At 39.4% G+C, this 23,561-nt stretch overlaps 1 protein-coding gene across 1 annotated transcript in view; it reads left to right on the top strand.

The window, feature by feature from the left end:
• EP300 (E1A binding protein p300) overlaps positions 1-21,440 on the top strand; it is a 78,847-nt gene extending 57,407 nt beyond the window's left edge. The window contains exons 15-30 of the mRNA XM_008574437.1: positions 54-198; positions 1,212-1,330; positions 2,335-2,574; positions 3,122-3,210; positions 5,104-5,184; positions 6,564-6,620; positions 7,308-7,385; positions 9,462-9,529; positions 10,360-10,510; positions 10,635-10,781; positions 11,669-11,782; positions 12,811-12,976; positions 13,688-13,852; positions 14,933-15,094; positions 17,594-17,875; positions 18,081-21,440. Of these exons, the coding sequence (XP_008572659.1) occupies positions 54-198; positions 1,212-1,330; positions 2,335-2,574; positions 3,122-3,210; positions 5,104-5,184; positions 6,564-6,620; positions 7,308-7,385; positions 9,462-9,529; positions 10,360-10,510; positions 10,635-10,781; positions 11,669-11,782; positions 12,811-12,976; positions 13,688-13,852; positions 14,933-15,094; positions 17,594-17,875; positions 18,081-20,276 (4,260 nt within the window). The 3' untranslated portion in view covers positions 20,277-21,440. The remainder of the gene's footprint in view (positions 1-53; positions 199-1,211; positions 1,331-2,334; positions 2,575-3,121; positions 3,211-5,103; positions 5,185-6,563; positions 6,621-7,307; positions 7,386-9,461; positions 9,530-10,359; positions 10,511-10,634; positions 10,782-11,668; positions 11,783-12,810; positions 12,977-13,687; positions 13,853-14,932; positions 15,095-17,593; positions 17,876-18,080) is intronic.
• The last annotated feature ends 2,121 nt before the right edge of the window (positions 21,441-23,561 follow it).

Genomic DNA, 23,561 nt, shown 5'->3' on the forward strand with positions numbered 1-23,561 from the left:
GCTTCCCAGTTGGATATGTTTGCAATACTAAAAATTCCTACCTTGTCTTTTAGACTAAAGCAGAAAACTGTAAGGTGGAGCCTACAGAAACAGAAGAGAGAGGCACTGAGTTAAAAACTGAAATAAAAGAGGAGGAAGACCAGCCAAGTACTTCAGCTACCCAGTCATCTCCAGCTTCAGGACAGTCAAAGAAAAAGAGTAAGTCTCTTAGGCTATCTGCTCCTGGGGGCAAAGACCCAGAGTAGACTGGTGTCAGGCCCCTTGGGCTTCAGAAATTGACGTTAATGTAATTTCATCAAGTGTGAATCCCTGGGCCTAGTCTCTTTGTTGTTACTAATGTTGGAAAAGAATTTTTCTTTCCTTTAGGTGTATTCACTTGGTATAACCACTGGGTCAGTCATATTCCTCATTTCTTCAGGGCATGGTACGTGGTTAGCACTCTCTAAAAATTACCTCTTTTTCAGAAGCAAGAAATTGTTAAATAGGCTGACTGGTTAGCTCTGTCGGTTAGAGTGTAGTTTTATAACACCAAGGTCAAGGGTTTGGATCTGCATGATCAGACAGGAGCCACGGGCCGGCCCTAATGAGAACACATTTGAACTTAATTTGATCAACTCAGTCCACTGTTCTAGCAATAATTTAGTGTTCTCTTTTTTTGAGACTTAACCCTAACATTTGCCATTAAAATAGTAAACATCTGTTCTTCCTCAACTCTAAAATATCATTTTATTGAGATTTTCTCCCCTTGAATACTTCTGACTCCTTTAGTGCTAAGACAGTCATACCAGTTCTAATTTGACTTGTTGAATACTGATGTCATGAAGCAATACTGTATTACTTGATACCACCACCCTCTTACTGCCAGTATCTTTTTAATTGTCATATTGGGAAGGCTCTTCATAAATTTTTAGAAGCCCTTGGGTTCTGTTTCTACTTGGCCAAAACTCCATTTTAACTGAATTTGTCACTGGAAAATTAGCTGAGCCTTGAAAGAGTTTAAAGACAACAAGACATGCTGTTTCGTAGGTGTTGCCTGAAGCAGAACAGAAAGGAGTTAGAATGAGGAAGTGAGGCCTTAGTTACATCTTCATGCACAATGTAGTCGATTTTGTGTTTTGTGATTCTTGAGATGATTTTGCAGCTTCAACTTGAACTTTATTTAAATTCTTTTGCTTAATGGATAACTAATTTCAAATGTACTCTTCTTAAAGTTTTCAAGCCAGAAGAATTACGACAGGCACTGATGCCAACACTAGAGGCACTTTACCGTCAGGATCCGGAATCCCTTCCCTTTCGTCAGCCTGTGGACCCTCAGCTTCTAGGAATCCCTGTAAGTATGTGGTGGTACTTCTGATTTTTTTTTTTTTTTTAAATCTGGTAACGGCTTTGTTGAGATATAATTCATATACCATACAAGTCACCTATTTAAAATGTATAATTCAGTGGTTTTTAGTATATTCATAGAGTTGTACAACCATCACCACAGTTTTATTTTTATCATCCCACAAAAGAAACCCCATATCCATTAATTGTCACTCTTCATTTCCTCCCCCAGTACCCCACCCCCCAACCCTAGGCAGTCACCAGTCTACCTTTTGTCTCTTGATTTGTATGTTTTAGACATTTCATTAAATGGAAACAATACATGGTTTTTTATGACTGGCTTCTTTCACTTAGCATGTTTTTGAAATTCATCCATGTTGTAGCACGAATCAGGACTTCATTCCTTTTTATGGCCCAGTTATATTCTACTATATGTCTGTACTCCATTTTCTTTACATGTTCATTAGTTGATAGACATTTAGGTTGTTTACACTTTTTTGCTATTGAGGATAGTGCTGCTATGAACATTTGTGTACAAGTTGAATATTCCTTATTCATAGTTCTTGGGACCAAAGTGTTCCGTATTTCAGATTTTTTCTAATTTTGGAATATTTGTAGAATATATACCAGTTGAGCATTCCTAATCCGAAAACCCAAAATGCTCCAATGAGCATTTCCTTTGAGTGTCATGTTGGCACTCAAAAAGTTTCAGATTTTGTAGCATTTTGGATTTCTGATTTTTGGATTAGGGATGCATCTGGAGTTGTTTCTGTAGATCATCAGCCTGCTGTCTGGAAAGTCCAAAATAACTCTTATTTTCTCTGCCTTCTAAGCAGCTTCATATCTGTGTAAACTAATAATTTAAAGAAATAATGGGCATCAGCCAACTTTTGGGGAATATAGACTCAACATTACCTGGAAAATTAATGATGATAATAGGAAGATATTCCATCTGCCCTAAATATACTGAGACTCTTGGGTAATGTTGTTTGGTGTCACTTGTCTTTCTAGGATTACTTTGATATTGTGAAGAGCCCCATGGATCTTTCTACCATCAAGAGGAAGTTAGACACAGGACAGTATCAGGAACCCTGGCAATATGTGGATGACATTTGGCTTATGTTCAACAATGCCTGGTTATATAACCGGAAAACATCCCGGGTATACAAGTACTGCTCCAAGTTGTCTGAGGTCTTTGAACAAGAAATTGACCCAGTCATGCAGAGCCTTGGATATTGTTGTGGCAGAAAGGTAAGAAATGGCTTTCAGATCTGCCTTTAACTTTTCCAGGGTACCTAGAATATAGTGATGACTGGGATAAGAGATATCTTGCTTCTACTGGCTTTGATAGGGCCTTTCTCTTAATGCATTGTTTATACTTACTTGTACATGTTTATATAGAATGGGCTTTCTGTAAAGACAGTCTTTGTACAGATGTGACTTGTATGATATTGAATCATCAGACTATAAGCTCATCTCGGGTAGGGCTTTATCATGTTCACCTATGGGTTCACATTGCACAGAGTGTACTGGTTTTCCTGGGCATACCAAGTCACATTGAGCTACAAGTGGCAAAGTGGAAGGAAATGATTGCTAAGCCTACCTCTGAGTAGTGAAATAGTAAGCTTAGAATGGTTTTTAGAAACTGAAATAAAATTTTTAAAAACTGAAATAGGCCATTATGATTAACATTAATGAAAACTAAGATGTCAGTGGCTTTTGTTTCTGATTTGCCATTGTAACTGTTTTAGCTTGTCCTTCAGGCTCCTGTACTCTTAACAAATGGTTCCTTTTGCAGTTGGAGTTCTCTCCACAGACACTGTGTTGCTATGGCAAACAGTTATGCACAATCCCTCGCGATGCCACTTACTACAGTTACCAGAACAGGTAAGCTCAACCACGTGTGGACCATGATCCATGTGTCCGAATGTCTAGGTAGTGCATGTGGATGGACCAGCACACATACAGTCATGACTCGTGTAACTTGCTTGAAAACAGCTGTATAGCACAAGTTCTGTTCTCTGCTTTCAGCTTTTTGAAAAATTATAAAATTTTCTAGCAAAACATAGCCTTGCATGAGTTCTCTGGGCCCTTATTTTGATAAGGAAGGAACCCAAGGCCTTGGGAAGTTAAGCAATTTTGTGATTTGTGGCATAGATGGGGCTATGTCCCAGGCCCCACTTCTCTTTCTGCTGTGCTTTTATTGATCACCACACCCTGAGGCAAAACAGATTTTCAAACTCCTCAGAAAACTTTTAACTAAACTTTGTTGTTAGACTGCTTTTTGGAAATGTTTCGTTTTTATGTGTGGCCTATCCCTAAGTAGTTGTTCTTGGAATGTATGAAAACAAGATTCCAGAGTATTTGTTTTGCCTCTGTTAAGTAAAAAGGAAAACCTCCCAAAAAATTCTGTACCTGATTTTTCCCTACAAAGGAGCCTTTCATGTGGCAGAGGATGATGGGATTCTAGTAAACTAGGCACCTTCTGCCTTATTTCTCCTGCCCAATGAATGGCTGTCATCACATAAATTGCATTTACTAATCTATCTTAACCATGATTTGGCTCCTATTTTCAGTTATCAGCCCATAATATAGACGGCATAGGGTGCTTATTTGGGGCTCTGATAAAAGAATAGCAAGGCTGGCAGTTAATACCTTGGTTAATACTACCAAGCCCATGGTGTTGGTTTTTGCTGAACTTGTGTGCTACAGATGCATTTCTAGCTTTGAAAAGTCACTTAAACTTTTTTGTTTTATTTACAAAAAGTTAAGAGCACTCCTCATGCTTTGTAGGCATTAGAATCCAGTTTTTTACCCATTGAAACCTAGGAAAAGTGAGGCTCAAGTTGTTTTAAGCACTTTATGTTCAAAAAAGCAAGTAACAACTGGCATGAAACTTTTCTCATGTTACATTCTTGATGTTTATACCATTTTTGGGTTTTTAAAAGCTATCTGTTGTGTTTGTTCATCTTTGTAACAAGGCACGTTTACTCATGTACCTGAACACACCACTGCATTTTTGCCTTTTGGAGTGTGTCCCTGGATGGCTGTAATCAGTATTTTACTGCTTGTGCAGACATTGCATTGAAAAACAATTTTTTTTTTATTATGGCTTCCTTGGGATCAAAAAGAGATTTTGTGTTTTTCAATCCCCAGATGATTATTTCCTGCTACACTGTATCCCATAGTGGGGTTTTTGTTCTTTTTTTGGAAGTGGGAGAAAGTGTGTGATTACTGTGTTTAGGAAATGGTCGGAGTAGCAGTTCTTTCCCTGGTATATTTATCCTTCTTCCTCCTTTTGATTATTTATATCAAGTAGCATTAATTACTGAAATGAAAGGGTATGGGTCTGTGTAAGTGAAACTTTTTTGTTTTTATTTGCTGTAATCATTTGCTACTTGTGATCCCATTTGAGATATTTAATGCTAATCTGTGCTTTGCCTTGGCTTTCTGCTTTGTGTTGTCCTGTCTTGCTTTTATGTTTTTTGTTGTCCTGCAATCCCTCATTTCTTCGTGTTTTTTTTTTTTTTTTCTCCCTCATGCTTTTCGTTGTCTGCACTTGGCTTTGATTGCAAAATACAAAAATACAAAAAAAAAAAAAAAAAAAAAAACTGTGGGGCCCATAAATCTGCATCATTGAATGTCCTTGTCGCCGTTGATGACCTGCTTTCTGCTCCCGTCCCCCTCCTTGGCCTGCTGTGATTGGTGGCTTCGTTGCTTGGCTTGGGCTGTGTTGTGTGAACGGAACAGTTCACCCCAGTATGGCCTTCTTGCCGACAGGTATCATTTCTGTGAGAAGTGTTTCAATGAAATCCAAGGGGAGAGCGTTTCTTTGGGGGATGACCCTTCCCAACCCCAAACGTAAGTAACTGCATTATTTTGAAAACTGCTATCTTATGTCTTAGTTTGTTGTCAGGTGATTAGTCTCAGATTTCTTTCTAAGGGGTCCTGTGCTGTCCAATATGGTAGCCATCAGATGGCTATTTAAATACAAATTAATTAAAAGTAAATAAAGTTAAAAAATTATTTCTCAGTTTTACTACCCACTTTTCATGTGCTCAGCAGCCGAGCTGCCTGTGCTAGTGGCCACTTTATTGGTTAGCACAGATAGGTAACATATCCATCATAGGAAGTTCTATTAGCACTGATCTAGGGAATATATCAGCAGTGGCTAGTCATCTTAGATGTAGTAAAAGTATTTCTTCTGTAAGGAGATAATCAGTTTCTCTTCTAAAAACTGAAACATTAGTGAAAGAGAACATCATTCTTAACTGTTTTGAGTTTGAGGGGGATTGAACTAATAACCACCTTATACCCTTCTCATATAAGTTAACAGGATACCTAAGTCAGTATAATAGTGAACAGAATTTAACAACATGTAAGGTTTAAGAGACTCGGTTGGGCTTTGTAGTCCCACAAGCTCTTATCATTTGGGTAAATGCCAAGAAAAATTTTCAAACACAAAGCCTAAACTGCCTAATAGTAGATCTCTAAGATTTAGTTAGATGCTGTTTCAAACTTGGATGCTATATTTCAAACTTGGACTCCTTCATTAAAATGGAAGAACTATTCGTTGGAATCGTAGTTTTTTTTTTTTTTTTTTTTTTTTTTTTAAGATGACCGGTAAGAGGATCTTAACCCTTGACTGGGTGTTGTCAGCACCACACTCTCCCAAGTGAGCCACGGGCTGGCCCCTGAAATTTTTTTTAATAAATACAATGAATACTGGATTTTTGTCCTTCACAATTACCCTTATTTTGAAGAATAAGAATCTGAAACATGTATCTTTAATGTTGACATTTTCTGTTGATATAAAAAGTTATTTGACAAGACTCTCCTAAAAAAGACTGTTCTTAAATAGTGAATTATTTTGCACTATACATAACATCTTTAGTAACTCAGTCTAGGAGCATTAAACTATAAAAAGGTATAAATACCTAACACTAAGAGTAGTAGGCAAGATTTAAAAAGTTGAGAAGAAGACAACTAATGTTTCTAGGTCTTCCCGGGCTTCTGGTTCTGTTTCCCATTAGGGGAAATTTATTTACTATGAAGTCCTATAGAATGTTCCTTTACTAAAATGTGCGTTTTGTGTGAACCAAGAATGCACCTATTAAATGTACATTCTTAGAGAATCGAAATCATTTATAGTGTGAGATTTGTTCCCTTTGATTTAGAACTAGAACATCAGTTTTTTGTCTTTATTGATTTTTCTCATTGTGTCCCTCTTCTCTCCTTAGTACAATAAATAAAGAACAATTTTCCAAGAGAAAAAATGACACACTGGATCCTGAACTGTAAGTAATTCCCCTTGAAGTTCTCTTGAATAGTTAGTACACAATGAGTTCTTTTCATTCTCTTGATTTGCATGGCCAATCAGATGATTCTATATTCTTGGGCTAAATCTATGTAACCGTCATCTAACATAGCTAATAGAAATGTGGAAAACATTCAAGTATGAAGGCTATTAGTCTACAGTACAGTTAATATTCATTTACATTTCACTAAATCGACCCAATGTTTTGGTGTTTTATAGGCCCAAGTGAGGCACCAAGTTACCTTTGCTCGATGCTATGCATTCCATCCCTGTTGTCCTCTGCATTTTTAATGCATAACTTATAATCCCCAGGTTTGTAGAGAGGCCTTTCATAGCATCAGGCATTGAAGTGTACATTTTCTAGGTGTTCCTAAAATAGGCAAAATGGTGTCAGACAATTTGGAAGTTTCAACAGCAGTGGTCTTTCTCTTTTTTTTTCATCTTTCCACAGTCACATTTAAAATTTTCACATTTAATAACTGAACTTAATTGTTTTTGAAATTCGCTCTACCTATAACTAAAAAGCTTTTAAAAAATAAAAAATGTTGTTAAAACTTTTTCTTATTCTTTGTATATTACCTTGACTATCTTTTGAATTGTCAGAAATCATGGGAAATAATGGAATAAAGTTTTGGAATGAATCTTGGAATTGCCTTTGCATTTTCAGGTTTGTTGAATGTACAGAGTGTGGCAGGAAAATGCATCAGATCTGTGTCCTTCATCACGAGATCATCTGGCCAGCTGGGTAAGGCTTATATCAATATTTTCTCTGGAATTTTTCTTCATCATAAATATTAACAAGTTTTTTCCTTCTTTCCAGTGACTGTATCATGTCTTCAAAGTTATTGTCTTCAAAATCTTTTTCTTTGGATTCGGAATAATTAAAATCCAGATTCAAAATGTTAAATAACCTGGGATCCAAAAATAAAAATACATCTTTCTCTTATTTGCATGCATTTTTTTATTTTAACCCATATACATATATTTTATTCTGCTGGGTTTTTTATTAAAATTGTATTGTAGTTATTACACATCAAAAGTGAACCCTGTTGATAAGGCACCTGGAAACTAGCAAGCAAATGTTAGATGTAATAAATTTCGCAGATTTTAGATGTTATACTGCAGTAGAAAAATCAGACATTGGGTATATGGAGGGAGGCAGGGGAGCACTTCTATCTCTACCTTGAAAACATCACGCTGTTAATGGTATACTAACCAGTAAACCTGGTCAGGGTTTGATTTAAACATCTTTTTGTTGGTGTACGGACAATAAGGTACATATCTGTAGTCAAAGTATAATTGTCCAATCAGAGGCAGGGAGGCCACCTGTCACTCTAAGAATGGGGCCGATCCCACCTCTGTTCCAAAGGAGGAGGAGATCTGTGATATCAAGTGCCTCTCATTAGGATGATGGGATCTCCACACTGTTCTTAGACTGATTGTTGATGCTGTTTTGGAGGTTACAGGAAAGGGGAGGCTAATTAACAAATGTCCAGGGGCTGGCCAGTTAGCTAGAGTGCAGCCTTGTAACACAAAGGATATGGGTTCAGATTCCCTTACTGGCCAGCAACCCCCTGTCCCCCTCAAAAAACATATATATCCAGAAAATAAAACTCAGAAAAATTGAAATAGATAATGTTAAGTGGCTACCTTTTTATCTTCAGTGTGACTTGTCTTTTAAGTGTGCCTTTTTAGTGCTTAATCACAGACTTCATAAAAATGATTGAGACTTATGACTCTTGCAGTTTACCACCTGTCAGCTGGGTGGAGAAAATCTCTGTTATCACTATATTAAGTTTACTTTTTCTTAATCGGATATAATTTGTTTATTATAAAATTTGAATCGTATGAAATATGATAAAGTAAAAAGCAAGTCTCACTTTCTCCCCTCCCACCCAAGTTCCTCACCACAGGAATAACCATAGTCATCAGTTTAGAAGGATTTTTTCCACACACGTTTCTATGAATAAACATACATTTTATTGATTTATATATAGTATTTTTAATTTTTCCATCTTGTTTTAGGTTATGGATATTCATTTATGTCTGCTGCATTTTTAATGGATGCATAGTATTGTATAATATACTATGATCCATTTATTTACTTTGTTGATGAATATTTACATTGTCTTAAGTTTTAATAAGAAAAACTGTACATATGTGCACACATCCCATGCAATTGCAGGAGCAAAGAATTTATGTTTTAAATCTATTGGTTCTCCTATCAAATGTACATTATACATTCCCACCAGTAGCATACAGGGAGTGTCAACACTTAACTTTTGCCAAGTGATTGGCCAAAAATAAAAAATTCCTGTCTTAATTTGTAAACCTTCGTCATCTTCTCTCTCTCTTTTTTTTTTTTTTAAAAAGATGACCGGTAAGCGGATCTTAACCCTTGACTTGGTGTTGTCAGCACCACGCTCACCCAGTGAGCAAACCGGCCATCCCTATATGGGATCCAAACCCGTGGCCTTGGTGTTATCAGTACCACACTTTCCTGAGTGAGCCACGGTCCGGCCCCCAAAACCTTCATCATCTTTTCATACGTAAACCAACTTATATGCCCTTCACATTTCTTCATGCCTGTTGCCTGTTTGTCGGTTAGGTTATTTATCCTTTTTTTTTTTTTTTTTTTTATTGATTTCTGAAAGCTCTTTGTATATTCATTATTATATTAACTCTTTGTTATATATTTATAAATATCTCTACCAGGTTGTGTTTTGAATTTTAACTTTATTCAGACAATAGATTTTGTTATGTACAGTACTTTAAATGCTTCTCTTAAGCTGTGTAAGCAACATCTTGGTTTAAATTTTAGATTTGTCTGTGATGGCTGTTTAAAGAAAACTGCACGAACTAGGAAAGAAAATAAGTTTTCTGCTAAAAGTAAGTTTCATTTTTACAGCTATGCTAAAAATAACTTATTCTTACAGGTAAATCTTGGCAAAACTTTTCTTTTTTTTGGCAAATCTTCTGAAGCCTAATTAGGAAAAAATCATCCAAAATAAGTTAATGTGTTTTAACCTTATTTAAAATTATTTAATTAGAGTAAAAATAAAATAATTCTGTAATCTATGTGAAGGTGAACTATAATATACTTTTGGTGTAACATTCATTAGATGTAAGAAAAAGAAAAATATCTAAGAAAAAAGATTTGTAAAATGTACAAGATATGTGTTGCTCTTATTCCTATATTTCTTTGTATTTGGGGCATTTCACAGTGGGGGGCAGATGTGGAAATGATTGGCCAGAATTGCCATCCCATAAGTGAGTTTTGTAGTGTTTTGTTGACCTACAGACTGTTAATGTTTCTCAAAGTGTTCAGCCATTGTTATTTTTAAATATTGCAGTTAAGGCGAGGTACTTATGTATGTATGTTTATTCTATACTTTTAACTCTTCCAAAATTGGAAAATTTTCAAAATATAAAACTGGGGGAAATATATTTAGAAATTATCGAGTACCATGCTTGCTTTATCAGCACATACACTAAAACTGGCACAATACAGAGAAGATTAGCATGGCTCCTGTACTATTATGGTGTGTAAATTTGAAAAATGTTCCATATTTTAAAAAAAGTATTGACTACCTTGGTGAGTTTTTAAAAATCCAGCAAGTTATCCTATTTGTATTGAAAAACACAAATGAGATTTAAAATTGAACCTTAAGACAGTAATAAGTTTGCACTGTGATAACTTTTAACTCTTACATTCCTAGGGTTGCCATCTACCAGGCTTGGCACTTTTCTGGAGAATCGTGTGAATGAATTTTTGAGGCGACAAAATCACCCTGAGTCAGGAGAGGTCACTGTTAGGGTAGTTCATGCTTCTGACAAAACTGTGGAAGTCAAACCAGGCATGAAAGCAAGGTATCTAGTAATTTTCCCTTTTCTTCCCTTGTAGATCTTCTGTTGCTCATACGTGGTTTACTTTTGATGATTCCAATCTGAATGACATACATTGTGGTTTTGTCCCTCAATCTGAATTTTGTAGGTTTGTAGATAGTGGAGAGATGGCAGAATCCTTTCCATATCGAACCAAAGCCCTCTTTGCCTTTGAAGAGATTGATGGTGTTGACTTGTGCTTCTTTGGTATGCATGTTCAAGAGTATGGCTCTGACTGCCCTCCACCCAACCAGAGGTATGACTCACTCACTATACCTAGCTTCTAATTTAGGTGGGAAACCATAAGGGGCAAGAAAGTGTTTGGCGTGCTTGGTTTGGAAATGCAAAAATCTCAAGTGTCCAGTTAGTATTAAAGTGAAACAGTTTTATAAACAACCCAAACAGAAAATAACTGCTCATTACTGCTCTTCTTTGTTAGTAGTATGAAGGAAAAGGATATGAATGGTAGACAGGCTTAAATCTAGGTTGTTAAATATCTCTCTGAGTGTTATGTGAAAGAGTGTCATACAAATGGGTTTAGAATTTCTGGTGTCCAAAAATAGTATAAGGGCCGGCCTGTGGCTCACTCGGGAGAGTGCGGTGCTGATAACACCAAGGCCACAGGTTCGGATCCTATATAGGGATGACCGATTCGCTCACTGGCTGAGTGTGGTGCTGACAACACCAAGTCAAGGGTTAAGATCCCCTTACCGGTCATCTTTTTTTAAAAAAAAAAAAAAAAGTATAAAAGCTAGGATAATAATGCTACCAGAATATACTGGGATCAACAAATACTGATTTAGTATGTGCCAGGCACTGCTTGCTAGGAACTAAAAATATAATGATAATATAAAAAAATAATAGGCTCACTAAACTTCCCTAAAGGTTTACAGTCTAGTCATTTACCTAACTGTGTGAGCATTACAAATGACAGTACAAGCAAAGAGCATAGGAGAGATGAGAGGTGTTTTTAGCCACATGAAGTAAGAACTCGGGCTGGCCAGTTAGTTCAGTGGGTTAGTGTGTCATGTTATAACACCAACGTCAAGGGTTCAGACCACCCCCCCACCCCCGACCCCCACCCAGAAAGCACCGAGTAAGAACTCATTATGTGACTTGTTTTTTTCTCCCCATTTGGTATAGGAGAGTATACATATCTTACCTTGATAGTGTTCATTTCTTTCGTCCTAAATGCTTGAGGACTGCTGTCTATCATGAAATTCTAATTGGATATTTGGAATATGTCAAGAAATTAGGGTAAGCATATTGAAAATGAATATTATTTTTTAAAATAGTGCAGTATTGTGGTAAGACAGGGCACATGTATATCTTTTTGCCTTTTTATTTTTCTCATCCTGGTTCTCATCTAGCAGAAATATAATCCCAACTTTGTTGGAACCCCTTTGAAGTCATTGTTGTCCATGGGAAAGAAATGAATATTTTGGCTCTAGTTCAACCCATCCCACATTAGTTTTATTTTGTTTAGTTAAGCTGTTGGGTACAGTTTGGTTTGAAGGTTGGCTTGTTACTCAGCTGCGGGTAGAATGTTAAACTCTATATGATCATTTTGTACCTGGGTGTCAAGACCAAAAACAAAGATCTGGAGATACTCCTTACCTTTAAGCAGATATGTCTCTGAAAATACTCCATCTTGCAAGTCATTACCCAACAATTTGTTTTTCATTTAGCTCTCTTGTTAAAATGGGTCAATTTTCCTTTACATTGTAATCTTTATTTGGTCTTAAAATGTAAGTTTGGGATTTTTTTTTTTTTTTCCTTTTTGTCTTTTTTTCGTGTCCGGCAACGGATCGCAACCCTCAGTGTCGCGCCCGTACTGGACCAGGACCGGCAACAGGATCGCAACCCTCGGTGTTGCTCCCACACCTTGCTCAGCCAGTGAGCGGGAACCGGTCTGTATGTGGGATCTGAACCCTTGTTGTGAGCGCCACCGCGCTCCCAAGCGGCGCACTGTAGCAGTGCGCCACCGGGCCGGCCAAGTTTGGGATTTTTAAATCCAGGGCCAAGCCATCCCCTCTACAAGTGAAATTCACAACTCCTCTATGGCTTCCAAAAAGAAGTAGACAATGTGAGATCCATTATTAGTGCTGTGCGTTATGCCTAGTTCTGGCCTAAGAATTTTGATCTGATGCTGGCTTGTACACTTTTATGTTATCTTGGGAGAAATCACTGGTTTCTATATTGACTCTTATCTTGTGATTTAAAGCATAGCATTCTATCTAGAATGGATGATCTTTTCTGTTGAATGTTCCTTCTCTTTATGTTAGGTACACAACAGGGCATATTTGGGCATGTCCACCAAGTGAGGGAGATGACTATATCTTTCATTGCCATCCTCCTGACCAAAAGATACCCAAGCCCAAGCGACTGCAGGAATGGTACAAAAAGATGCTTGACAAGGCTGTGTCAGAGCGTATTGTCCATGACTACAAGGTCAGTTGGAGCTTGGTGGGAAAGAAATGATAGATCTGGAAATGTACTAATCTTGCTGCCTTTATTCTGTCATTTAACTTTATAACAAAGTCTTCTGTTTGTTCTCTACCTCTTCCATGTAATTTGTAAAATCACACTAATTCAATAAAGTATTTGTATTTCGTATATTTGAAATGAGTTGTAGATTAAGAAATCCCTGTTTTAAATATGTGACTAATTAAAAATGTATTCTTAATAACTTATTTTAAGTATTCATGAATATAGATTATCTCATGATATGAACTTGAACTACTCAATTGAAAACATCAACTGGATATTTTCCCACGCAGCCCAGCAAATCATTCTACAGCAAATACAGTTTTCACTATTTGTAGTTTGGGTTTTTTGAACATAGCTCTCACTTAAAGCAGCTGAAATTCCAAGAATGAGTGCAGGAGTGGTAAATGGTTAAGTACAGTTGATCTTGGCAGGATCATTTGCCATTTGGTTATATAAAAGCAAATAATCTGTCCTCATGGACAGAGGAAAGAGAAAACCAGATATATTGACTTCAGACCAGCCTTTTTACTGTTTATGACATTAAATGTCTCTCTGGCATATGGCTTAAGTGTAAAACTCTGCCAGCTTTCTTATGTCAGTTAGCTGTGACTGCTTCTGTCTAATCAATGCTTTGAAAAAAAAAAAAAAATTTGTACATGGGTATTTTTACAGGATATTTTTAAACAAGCTACTGAAGATCGACTAACAAGTGCAAAAGAATTGCCTTACTTTGAGGGTGATTTCTGGCCCAATGTTCTGGAAGAGAGCATTAAGGAACTGGAACAGGAGGAAGAAGAGAGAAAGCGAGAAGAAAACACCAGCAACGAAAGCACAGATGTAAGGGCAAGGAGTTTTCTTTAATCTAAACCTCGACCTTGATACTAATAATCCAGAGGAGAGCTTAAACTTTCAACTTGGTTTAAAAACCATCAGGCATTTAAAAGAAAAAGAAAACGTCTCAGGTGTGCAAGAGCTCTTTAAATTGGGCAAGAAATGTTGGCTTAGAAACGTTACTGAGGTTCTGTTTCAGTGATTTTCAACCTTTTCAGCAGTCCGACCCCCTTTTAAAATGGTATCTCGGACTTTGAGTAATGTAAGCTGGTAAAAGATTATGGATATTGTAGGCCTTGTGGGTCACATATCTCCTCTGGCATATTCCTTTTTTTTTTTTTTTTTTATAACCACTTTTAGAGCACTAGAGCACTGTGTTGTAACAACGAGGGTCAAGGGTTTGGATCCCCATACCAGCCAGCCTCCAAAAAAAAAAAAGCGCTTTTAAATGTAAAAATCATTCTTAGCTATACAAAAGCAAGCCTGGGCCACAGTTTTCCTGTCACCCATATAGGACATATAAAACCTGGTCAGTTATTTCCTCATAGCATATCTAGAAGTCTCCCCTAAATAATCTGTTAAAGAACTCTTTATACCCTCATCTAAACTTATTGATTGAATGGTTTTTAGGGTGGTTCTGTTTTTGTTCTGTTTTGTTTTGTTGTTTTTTTTTTTTTTTGTAGGCTCATAAAATTCTAGAATATGAGTGGAAGGAGATGAAACCAAGATCTTGACTCCTCTCCCTTCACTACCCCACACTGCCACTCACTCCTTGTTCCCTTTCACCACATCTGGAATATTTTCCATCAGTGGGGTCTACAAACTCTGGGGCTCTTCTAGGCGAAAAGCTAAGGCTGTCATTAATGAGGGATCTTCTTCACCAGGAGAAAATTAGGGCAAATATATTAGTAAACATTAGTTTACTATAAACAACAGCTTAAAAAGGAGAGAAAAGTGCAGAGTGCAACTAGTGAAATATGATCTCTAGTTTCAAAGAAGGGGGAGTGTTTTTACCCTCAGTGTTATCTCTAAGCCACTTCTAACAAAAACTTAAAACTTTCTTTTCTCTTTTGTGCTACCCTATAGGTGACAAAGGGAGACAGCAAAAATGCTAAAAAGAAGAATAACAAGAAAACCAGCAAAAACAAGAGCAGCCTAAGTAGGGGCAACAAGAAGAAGCCTGGCATGCCCAATGTATCCAATGATCTTTCACAGAAACTGTATGCCACCATGGAGAAGCACAAAGAGGTAAGATGCAGCCACCACGAGTTGAAGGAAAAACAGGGCAAGGTTTCTAAACTGCCCACCCCAATTGGCATATATGATGCAAGCACCAGACCATTCAAAATTCAGAAAGAAATCATTTGAGGGATAATTAGGAAAAAAAGAAGGTAGTTAGAATAGATGGTAGAATAGGAAATATTCAGTTTTCTTTAGCTGTGCAGCTGTGTTTAAATCTGAATGGTATTGGATTGTGTGTTACTTAGAAAGATATAATCATAGTTCTGGGCCGGCCTGGTGGCGCACTGCGCTAGTGCGCCACTTGGGAAGCGCGGAGGCGCTCCCGCCGAGGGTTCGGATCCCACATACAGACCGGTTCCCGCTCACTGGCTGAGCGAGGCACGGGGGCAACACCGAGGGTTGCGATCCCGTTGCCGGTCCCGGTCCGGTACAGGGGCAACACTGAGGGTTGCGATCCGTTGCCGGACACGGAAAAAAGACAAAAAAAAAAAAAAAAGAAAGGTATAATCATAGTTTTTCTAATTTCTAACCCTATCGTTTGTAATCCACACTGAGGGTTGCGATCCGTTGCCGGACACGGAAAAAAGACAAAAAAAAAAAGAAAGAAAGGTATAATCATAGTTTTTCTAATTTCTAACCCTATCGTTTGTAATCTTAGGTTTGTAACATTTGTCCATTTTTTTCAGGATAGCTTATTGAATATTTTTATTGTTTTTATTGTTTAACCAAGCTACTTAGAATTCCATTGGCCATTCCAATTTGTCTGTAATGGCACTTTGCAAAAAGAAAGAAAGAAAAATGTTGATTGTTAGCTTTTCTGAAAGTGAATTAAGAAGTACAATTAGAGAAAAGTTAAACTTTCGTGTTTGTACTTAAAACCCCTTCTCAATGAAAACTTTTGAGTTATTTTTTTGTTTACATTGTTTATCTGTTCTAAGTAGTTTGGGTGTGAGTTTTTTTTTTACCTTCAACATTATAATCGGTGAGATAAGGAAAGCCAGGAGACTCAAAGAGTCATTCATGCCGGTCTGACTCTTTGTTCTCAAATATGCCATTAGCAAGTTCTTCATATAGGAAGTGGCAATTACATGGGAGAAGGAACTGAAGGCTTGATTTTAGGCGTGGAGTTTCAACCAGATAGGTTAAGCAGTGTCTTTAAGAAATACTTACAGAGAATCCCTTTTTAGAGAGGTGTTGATTATAATGGTGCTTCAGAGCATCTTTGCCCATATTCCACTTCCCTACCCTTCTCACCCCTTTTTTTGTTTTGGCTTGAGGAACTAATAAGGTCAACATGACAGCTTTAAAGTAATAATAGGCCTAATACAATTACCTCAGCCATGTTTGTGAAGTGGAAGGATTTCTGAATTCTAGTGGATATCTCACTTAGGTAATAATTATTAGGTATTTCAAGCAATATTTAATGCCACTAAATTCTAGCATAATAGAGCAATTGGGAAATATATATTGAATATATTGTAAGTATATAAGAATATACTGTGGACACACTCCATGACTTTGTTTAATCGAAAAAAGAGAGAGGTAGTAGTTACCTATTAGGAGTTAGAATCTGAGGTTGATTTGGGTTATAAATTCACATATTGGCTTAGCTGTAATGTGACAAAAGCAGCAAGCATTGCTGCCCAAGTAGACCGCAAATGTATTTTCTTCAGTTTAATAAAGTTTATGATTCTAATTAATTTCAGATACATTTATAATACCAGCTTCTTGCTGCAGCCTTTATACTAATAGTTGTGGGAATTGATGGTGGTTATGAGTCATAAAAATCTTTCTGCTTCTTACAAGGACTAAGGAGATTTTTGCTTTTATCCCTGCCACCGTGCTAACTTTTTATTTTAAAATTTCAAACCTACAGGAAAGCTGCACAGAAACACCAGTACCACCACTTACTACATTTTAGCAAGTACCTTCTAAGAAAGAAGACATCCTCTGTATAACCGCACTATGGTTTTGTACTCAGGAAACTTAACCGAGTGCCACCATCTAATGTCTGGTCCTTATATTCCAATCATAGATTATGGGTCATGTTGAGTTGCTGAGTCTCCTTAGTCGTCTTCCATTTTGAACAGTTCCCAGCCTCATTTTCTTTCATGATATGGGCTTTCTGTTGACAAGCCCAGGCTAGTTTCCTTGCAGAATGTGTATTTGGATTTGGCTTCTTGTAATTGGATTCACGTGAAGCCATGGATTACACCTTAAAGTAGACTGTCTTAAAGCAAAATGTCCACTGTACATGTTGTACCTAAACTAGACCATTCTTATTTTGAAAGAATTGTTGAGTGAAGTAGAAAAGATAACAGGATATGAATATTAGTTTCATCAAAGTCAGTCTCAAAGAAGAGACCAGAGATATGTGAAGCAGGAGAAGGGACATGGTTGTGAAACTTAACTCAGCATTCATAGTCTTGCTGGTGTCCAGCCTGACTCACCTGTCTGCTAAGGTGGTGCCCTAGTTCCAGTCACAATAAAATTGTTTATTTGCAGGTTTTCTTTGTGATCCGCCTCATTGCTGGCCCTGCTGCCAACTCTCTGCCTCCCATCGTTGATCCTGACCCTCTCATTCCCTGTGATCTAATGGATGGTCGGGATGCATTTCTCACCCTTGCAAGGGACAAGCACCTGGAGTTCTCTTCACTCCGAAGAGCCCAGTGGTCCACCATGTGCATGCTGGTGGAGCTGCACACACAGAGCCAGGACCGCTTTGTCTATACCTGCAATGAGTGCAAGCACCACGTGGAGACACGCTGGCACTGCACTGTCTGTGAGGTAGGCACCAGGTTGGGGAAGGGGGAGTGGGCTCTGCAGGGTTCCCATTGTCAGAGGAGCAGAAGGGGCCTGGCCTCATGTTTGAATGGCAGAGCTGAAGAAGCTACAAAAGGGGGCCTTTCTAACCTAAGCAGAAAATATAAAACATTTTTGAATGACTTAAATCTTGGAGAGTTTACCTGCACCTCCTGTTTTTTCCCCCCAGGATTATGACTTATGTATCACCTGTTATAACACTAAAAACCATGACCACAAAATGGAGAAACTAGGTCTCGGCTTAGATGACGAGAGCAACAACCAGCAGGCTGCAGCCACCCAGAGCCCAGGAGACTCCCGCCGCCTGAGCATCCAGCGCTGCATCCAGTCTCTGGTCCATGCCTGCCAGTGCCGGAATGCCAATTGCTCCCTGCCCTCTTGCCAGAAGATGAAGCGGGTTGTGCAGCATACCAAGGGTTGTAAACGGAAAACTAATGGTGGATGCCCCATCTGCAAGCAGCTCATTGCCCTCTGCTGCTACCATGCCAAGCACTGCCAGGAGAACAAGTGCCCTGTGCCATTCTGCCTAAACATCAAGCAAAAGCTCCGGCAACAGCAGCTGCAACACCGGCTACAGCAGGCCCAGATGCTCCGCAGGAGAATGGCCAGCATGCAGCGAACTGGTGTGGTGGGGCAGCAGCAGGGTCTGCCCTCCCCAACTCCTGCCACGCCAACCACGCCAACTGGCCAACAGCCAACCACCCCACAAACACCCCAACCCCAGCCCACCTCTCAGCCCCAGCCCACCCCTCCCAACAGCATGCCACCCTACTTGCCTAGGACTCAAGCTGCTGGCCCTGTGTCCCAGGGTAAGGCAGCAGGTCAGGTGACCCCTCCAACTCCCCCTCAGACTGCTCAGCCACCCCTTCCAGGGCCCCCACCTGCTGCAGTGGAAATGGCAATGCAGATTCAGAGGGCAGCTGAGACACAACGCCAGATGGCCCATGTGCAAATTTTTCAAAGGCCAATCCAGCACCAGATGCCCCAGATGACTCCCATGGCCCCCATGGGTCTGAACCCACCTCCCATGGCCAGAGGTCCCAGTGGGCATTTGGAACCAGGAATGGGGCCCACAGGGATGCAGCAACAGCCACCGTGGGCACAAGGAGGATTGCCTCAACCCCAACAACTACAGTCTGGGATGCCAAGGCCAGCCATGATGTCAGTGGCCCAGCATGGTCAGCCCTTGAACATGGCTCCACAACCAGGACTGGGCCAGGTAGGTGTGAGCCCACTCAAACCAGGCACTGTGTCTCAACAAGCCTTACAAAACCTTTTGCGGACTCTCAGGTCTCCCAGCTCTCCCCTACAGCAGCAACAGGTGCTCAGTATCCTTCACGCCAACCCCCAGCTGTTGGCTGCATTCATCAAGCAGCGGGCTGCCAAGTATGCCAACTCTAATCCACAGTCCCTCCCAGGGCAGTCCGGCATGCCCCAGGGGCAGCCAGGGCTGCAACCACCTACCATGCCAGGTCAGCAAGGGGTCCACTCCAATCCAGCCATGCAGAACATGAATCCTATGCAGGCAAGTGTCCAGAGGGCTGGCCTGCCCCAGCAGCAACCACAGCAGCAGCTCCAGCCACCAATGGGAGGGATGAGCCCCCAAGCTCAGCAGATGAACATGAATCACAACACCATGCCTTCACAGTTCCGAGACATCTTGAGACGACAGCAGATGATGCAGCAGCAGCAGCAGCAGGGAGCAGGACCAGGAATAGGTCCTGGAATGGCCAACCATAACCAGTTCCAGCAACCCCAAGGAGTTGGCTACCCCCAACAGCAGCAGCAGCAGCAGCAGCGGATGCAGCATCACATGCAACAGATGCAAGGGAATATGGGACAGATGGGCCAACTCCCCCAGGCCTTAGGAGCAGAGGCAGGAGCCAGTCTGCAGGCCTATCAGCAGCGACTCCTTCAGCAACAGATGGGGTCCCCTGCTCAGCCCAACCCTATGAGCCCCCAACAGCATATGCTTCCAAGTCAGGCCCAGTCCCCACACCTACAAGGCCAGCAGATCCCGAATTCTCTCTCCAATCAAGTACGCTCTCCCCAGCCTGTCCCTTCTCCACGGCCACAGTCCCAGCCTCCCCACTCCAGCCCTTCTCCAAGGATGCAACCTCAGCCTTCTCCACACCACGTTTCCCCACAGACCAGTTCCCCACATCCTGGACTGGTAGCTGCCCAGGCCAACCCCATGGAACAAGGGCATTTTGCCAGCCCGGATCAGAATTCGATGCTTTCTCAGCTTGCTAGCAATCCAGGCATGGCAAACCTCCATGGTGCAAGCGCCACGGACCTGGGACTCAGCACCGACAACTCAGACTTGAATTCGAACCTCTCACAGAGTACACTAGACATACACTAGAGACACCTTGTAGTATTTTGGGAGCAAAAAAATTATTTTCTCTTAACAAGACTTTTTGTACTGAAAACAATTTTTTTGAATCTTTCTTAGCCTAAAAGACAATTTTCCTTGGAACACATAAGAACTGTGCAGTAGCCGTTTGTGGTTTCAAGCAAACATGCAGGATGAACCTGAGGGATGATAGAATACAAAGAATATATTTTTGTTATGGCTGGTTACCACCAGCCTTTTTTTTTCCCCTTGTGTGTGTGGTTCAAGTGTGCACTGGGAGGAGGCTGAGGTCTGTGAAGCCAACCATATGCTCCTGCCTTGCACCTCCAATAGGTTTTATTATTTTTTTTAAATTAATGAAAATATGTAATATTAATAGTTATTATTTACTGGTGCAGATGGTTGACATTTTTCCCTATTTTCCTCACTTTATGGAAGAGTTAAAAAAAAAAAATTTTCTAAAACCAGAGGATAAAAGGGGTTAATGTTACTTTAAAATTACATTCTATATATATATATATATATATAAATATATATAAATATATATTAAAATACCAATTTTTTTCTCTGGGTGCAAAGATGTTCATTCTTTTAAAAATGTTAAAAAAAAAAAAAAAAAAATATTTTCCTCCCCTCAAGTCAACTTTTGTGCTCCAGAAAATTTTCTATTCCGTAAGTCTGAGCGTAAAACTTCAAGTATTAAAATAATTTGTACATGTAGAGAGAAAAATGACTTTTTCAAAATATACAGGGGCAGCTGCCAAATTGATGTATTATATATTGTGGTTTCTGTTTCTTGAAAGAATTTTTTTCGTTATTTTTACATCTAACACAGGAAAAAATTAAAAAGAGGGTAAGAAACGATTCCGGTGGGATGATTTTAACACACAAAATGTCCCTGGGGTTTCTTTGCTTGCTTTCTTCCTCTTTATCCTGCCCACACACGCCCACACACACACACACACACACACACACACACACACACACACACACATACACTTTCTGTAAAACTTGAAAATAGAAAGCAAAAACCCTCAACAGTTGTAAATCATGCAATTAAAGTTGATTACTTATAAATATGAACTTTGGATCACTGTATAGACTGTTAAATTTGATTTCTTATTACCTATTGTTAAATAAACTGTGTGAGACAGACACCTTGACTTTGTTCCACTTCTTGATGTCATCTTTGTTTTAGAACACACCAGCTTAATCCAGATTAAGGAATACAAGGTGATTTCAGTGTTCCTGTGTATTTTTAAATGTTCACAATGAAAAGTTGGGAAGAGATCAAAGGAGCCACAAGTGTCCAACTAGGCTGTGGGGGCTAGCAATATTCCAGGTGCTGACACGTGAAGTGTCATGCATCATGCATCACACTTCATGATGGGGATGGGTTCTGAGAAATGCATCATTAAGCGATTTCATCACTTTGCAAAAGGGTGTTATGAAAGGGAGCAGCAATGAATTTTCCTATTACCCACACTGGCCATTAGTTGCATAAGTGTGGACCCTCTAATTATGTTTCTAAGTCTCTGTGCCTCACTTTCCTCATCTGTTTAATAGGGATTAGAATAATAACACCCTACAAAGTTATGAAAGTTAAACTACAGGTAGAGATTGTAGCATGCACTCAGTGAGTGTTTATTAACTTACTGTTATTTTGCTATGGGGATGGGTGGGAGTCATTTAAAAATGGAAGAATTCTAACATAGACGACAACTCTTCTACTTGGGATCAGACCTAATATGTCAGATGGTTGGCTTTCTGTCTTACAAGTCCAAGCTACCTTTGGAAAGGTCACCCCATGGGTAAGCTGAGCACTACTCCTCAACATATTTTGGTTTTTGGTAGCTGGCTGCTGGGGAGATCCGTACCACTGACCCTGGTGTTACAAGGCGGCACTCTAACCCTGGGCTAACCAGTCAGCCCTCTGCAACATATTTTGCAGTAGGTGTGTTCATACCAGCATCATCACAAACACAATGCAGTAATGCACTGCACTATGACCTTATGACGGCTATGATGTCACAAAGCAATAGGAAATTTTCAGCTCCATTATAATCTAATGGAACCACTCAATGTCATATATGTGGACTATCACTGACCAAAACGATGTTGTGTAGCACATGACTGTACTTAGCTTATTGAATCCTCAGTAACAGCCGCACCTAACGAATGAAAAAAAATAGGCCCAGGTGAAATAACTTTCTCATGATCACACAGCCAGCAAAAGGTTTACCACGAAGTCCAAAGTCCTTCTTCAATATCTTTTAACTCCCTTACTGTAGAGAAGTCCTGGTGATGACTGCAAACTACTACATAGGACAGAGGCCCTGTTTCAAGCAAATTCAAAATACAGACCAAAAACAAAGTGGGGGGTGAGGGTGGCAAACAACTAAGGAACCATAAAAATAAGTTCCCCAGTCTTCTCATTTTACAGCCAAGGAAACTAAACTGATCTCCAGGCAGATAATTTCCTGCAGTGTTATATTCATGATGAGGTCACTATTCAAAGAGGACAGGAGAGAGGGCTGAGGGGCCAGCCCATGGCTCACTTGAGAGGGTGTGGTGCTGATAACACCAAGTCAAGGGTTAAGATCCCCTTAACCAGTCATCTTTTAAAAAAATAAAGACATGAAAGTACTGGCCAGTTAGCTCAGTTGGTTAGAGCATGGTATAACACTAAGGTCAAGGGTTTGGGTCCCTATGCAGGCAAGCCACCAAAAAAAAAAAAGAGATATACACCAGCATCAAAACAAAATTTAACAAAAGTGTGCAAAAGACGTGTACATGGAAAGCTACAATACATTGTTGGAAGAAATTAAAGACCTAAATACGGGAGGGAGAGGGTGGAGAGGAACAGATAAAGGGGTATGAAAATCAACTACAATTTATATTGAGAAGTAAAATTTTAAAAATAAGAAAAAAAAAAGCATGAATAAAATAAATAAATAATAAAGACCTAAATAAATGGAAAGACATTCTTATTCATGGATTAGAAAACCTAACATTGTTACCATAGCAATACTCCTAAACTGACCTAGAGATTCAATGCAATCCCTATCAAAATATCTGCTGGCTTTTTTTTTTTTTTTTTTAGTAAAAATTGACAGGCTGGCCCTAAAATGTATATGGAAATGTGAAGGTACCAGAATAGCCAAAACAATCTTTAAAAAGAACAAATTTGGGGCCGAGCCTGTGGCGCACTCGGTAGAGTGCGGCGCTGGGAGCACAGCAGCGCTCCCACCGTGGGTTCGGATCCTATATAGGGATGGCCGGTGCGCTCACTGG

This window comes from Galeopterus variegatus, unplaced genomic scaffold (genome assembly GCF_000696425.1).
Source record: "Galeopterus variegatus unplaced genomic scaffold, G_variegatus-3.0.2 Scaffold55, whole genome shotgun sequence".
NCBI lineage: Eukaryota > Metazoa > Chordata > Mammalia > Dermoptera > Cynocephalidae > Galeopterus > Galeopterus variegatus.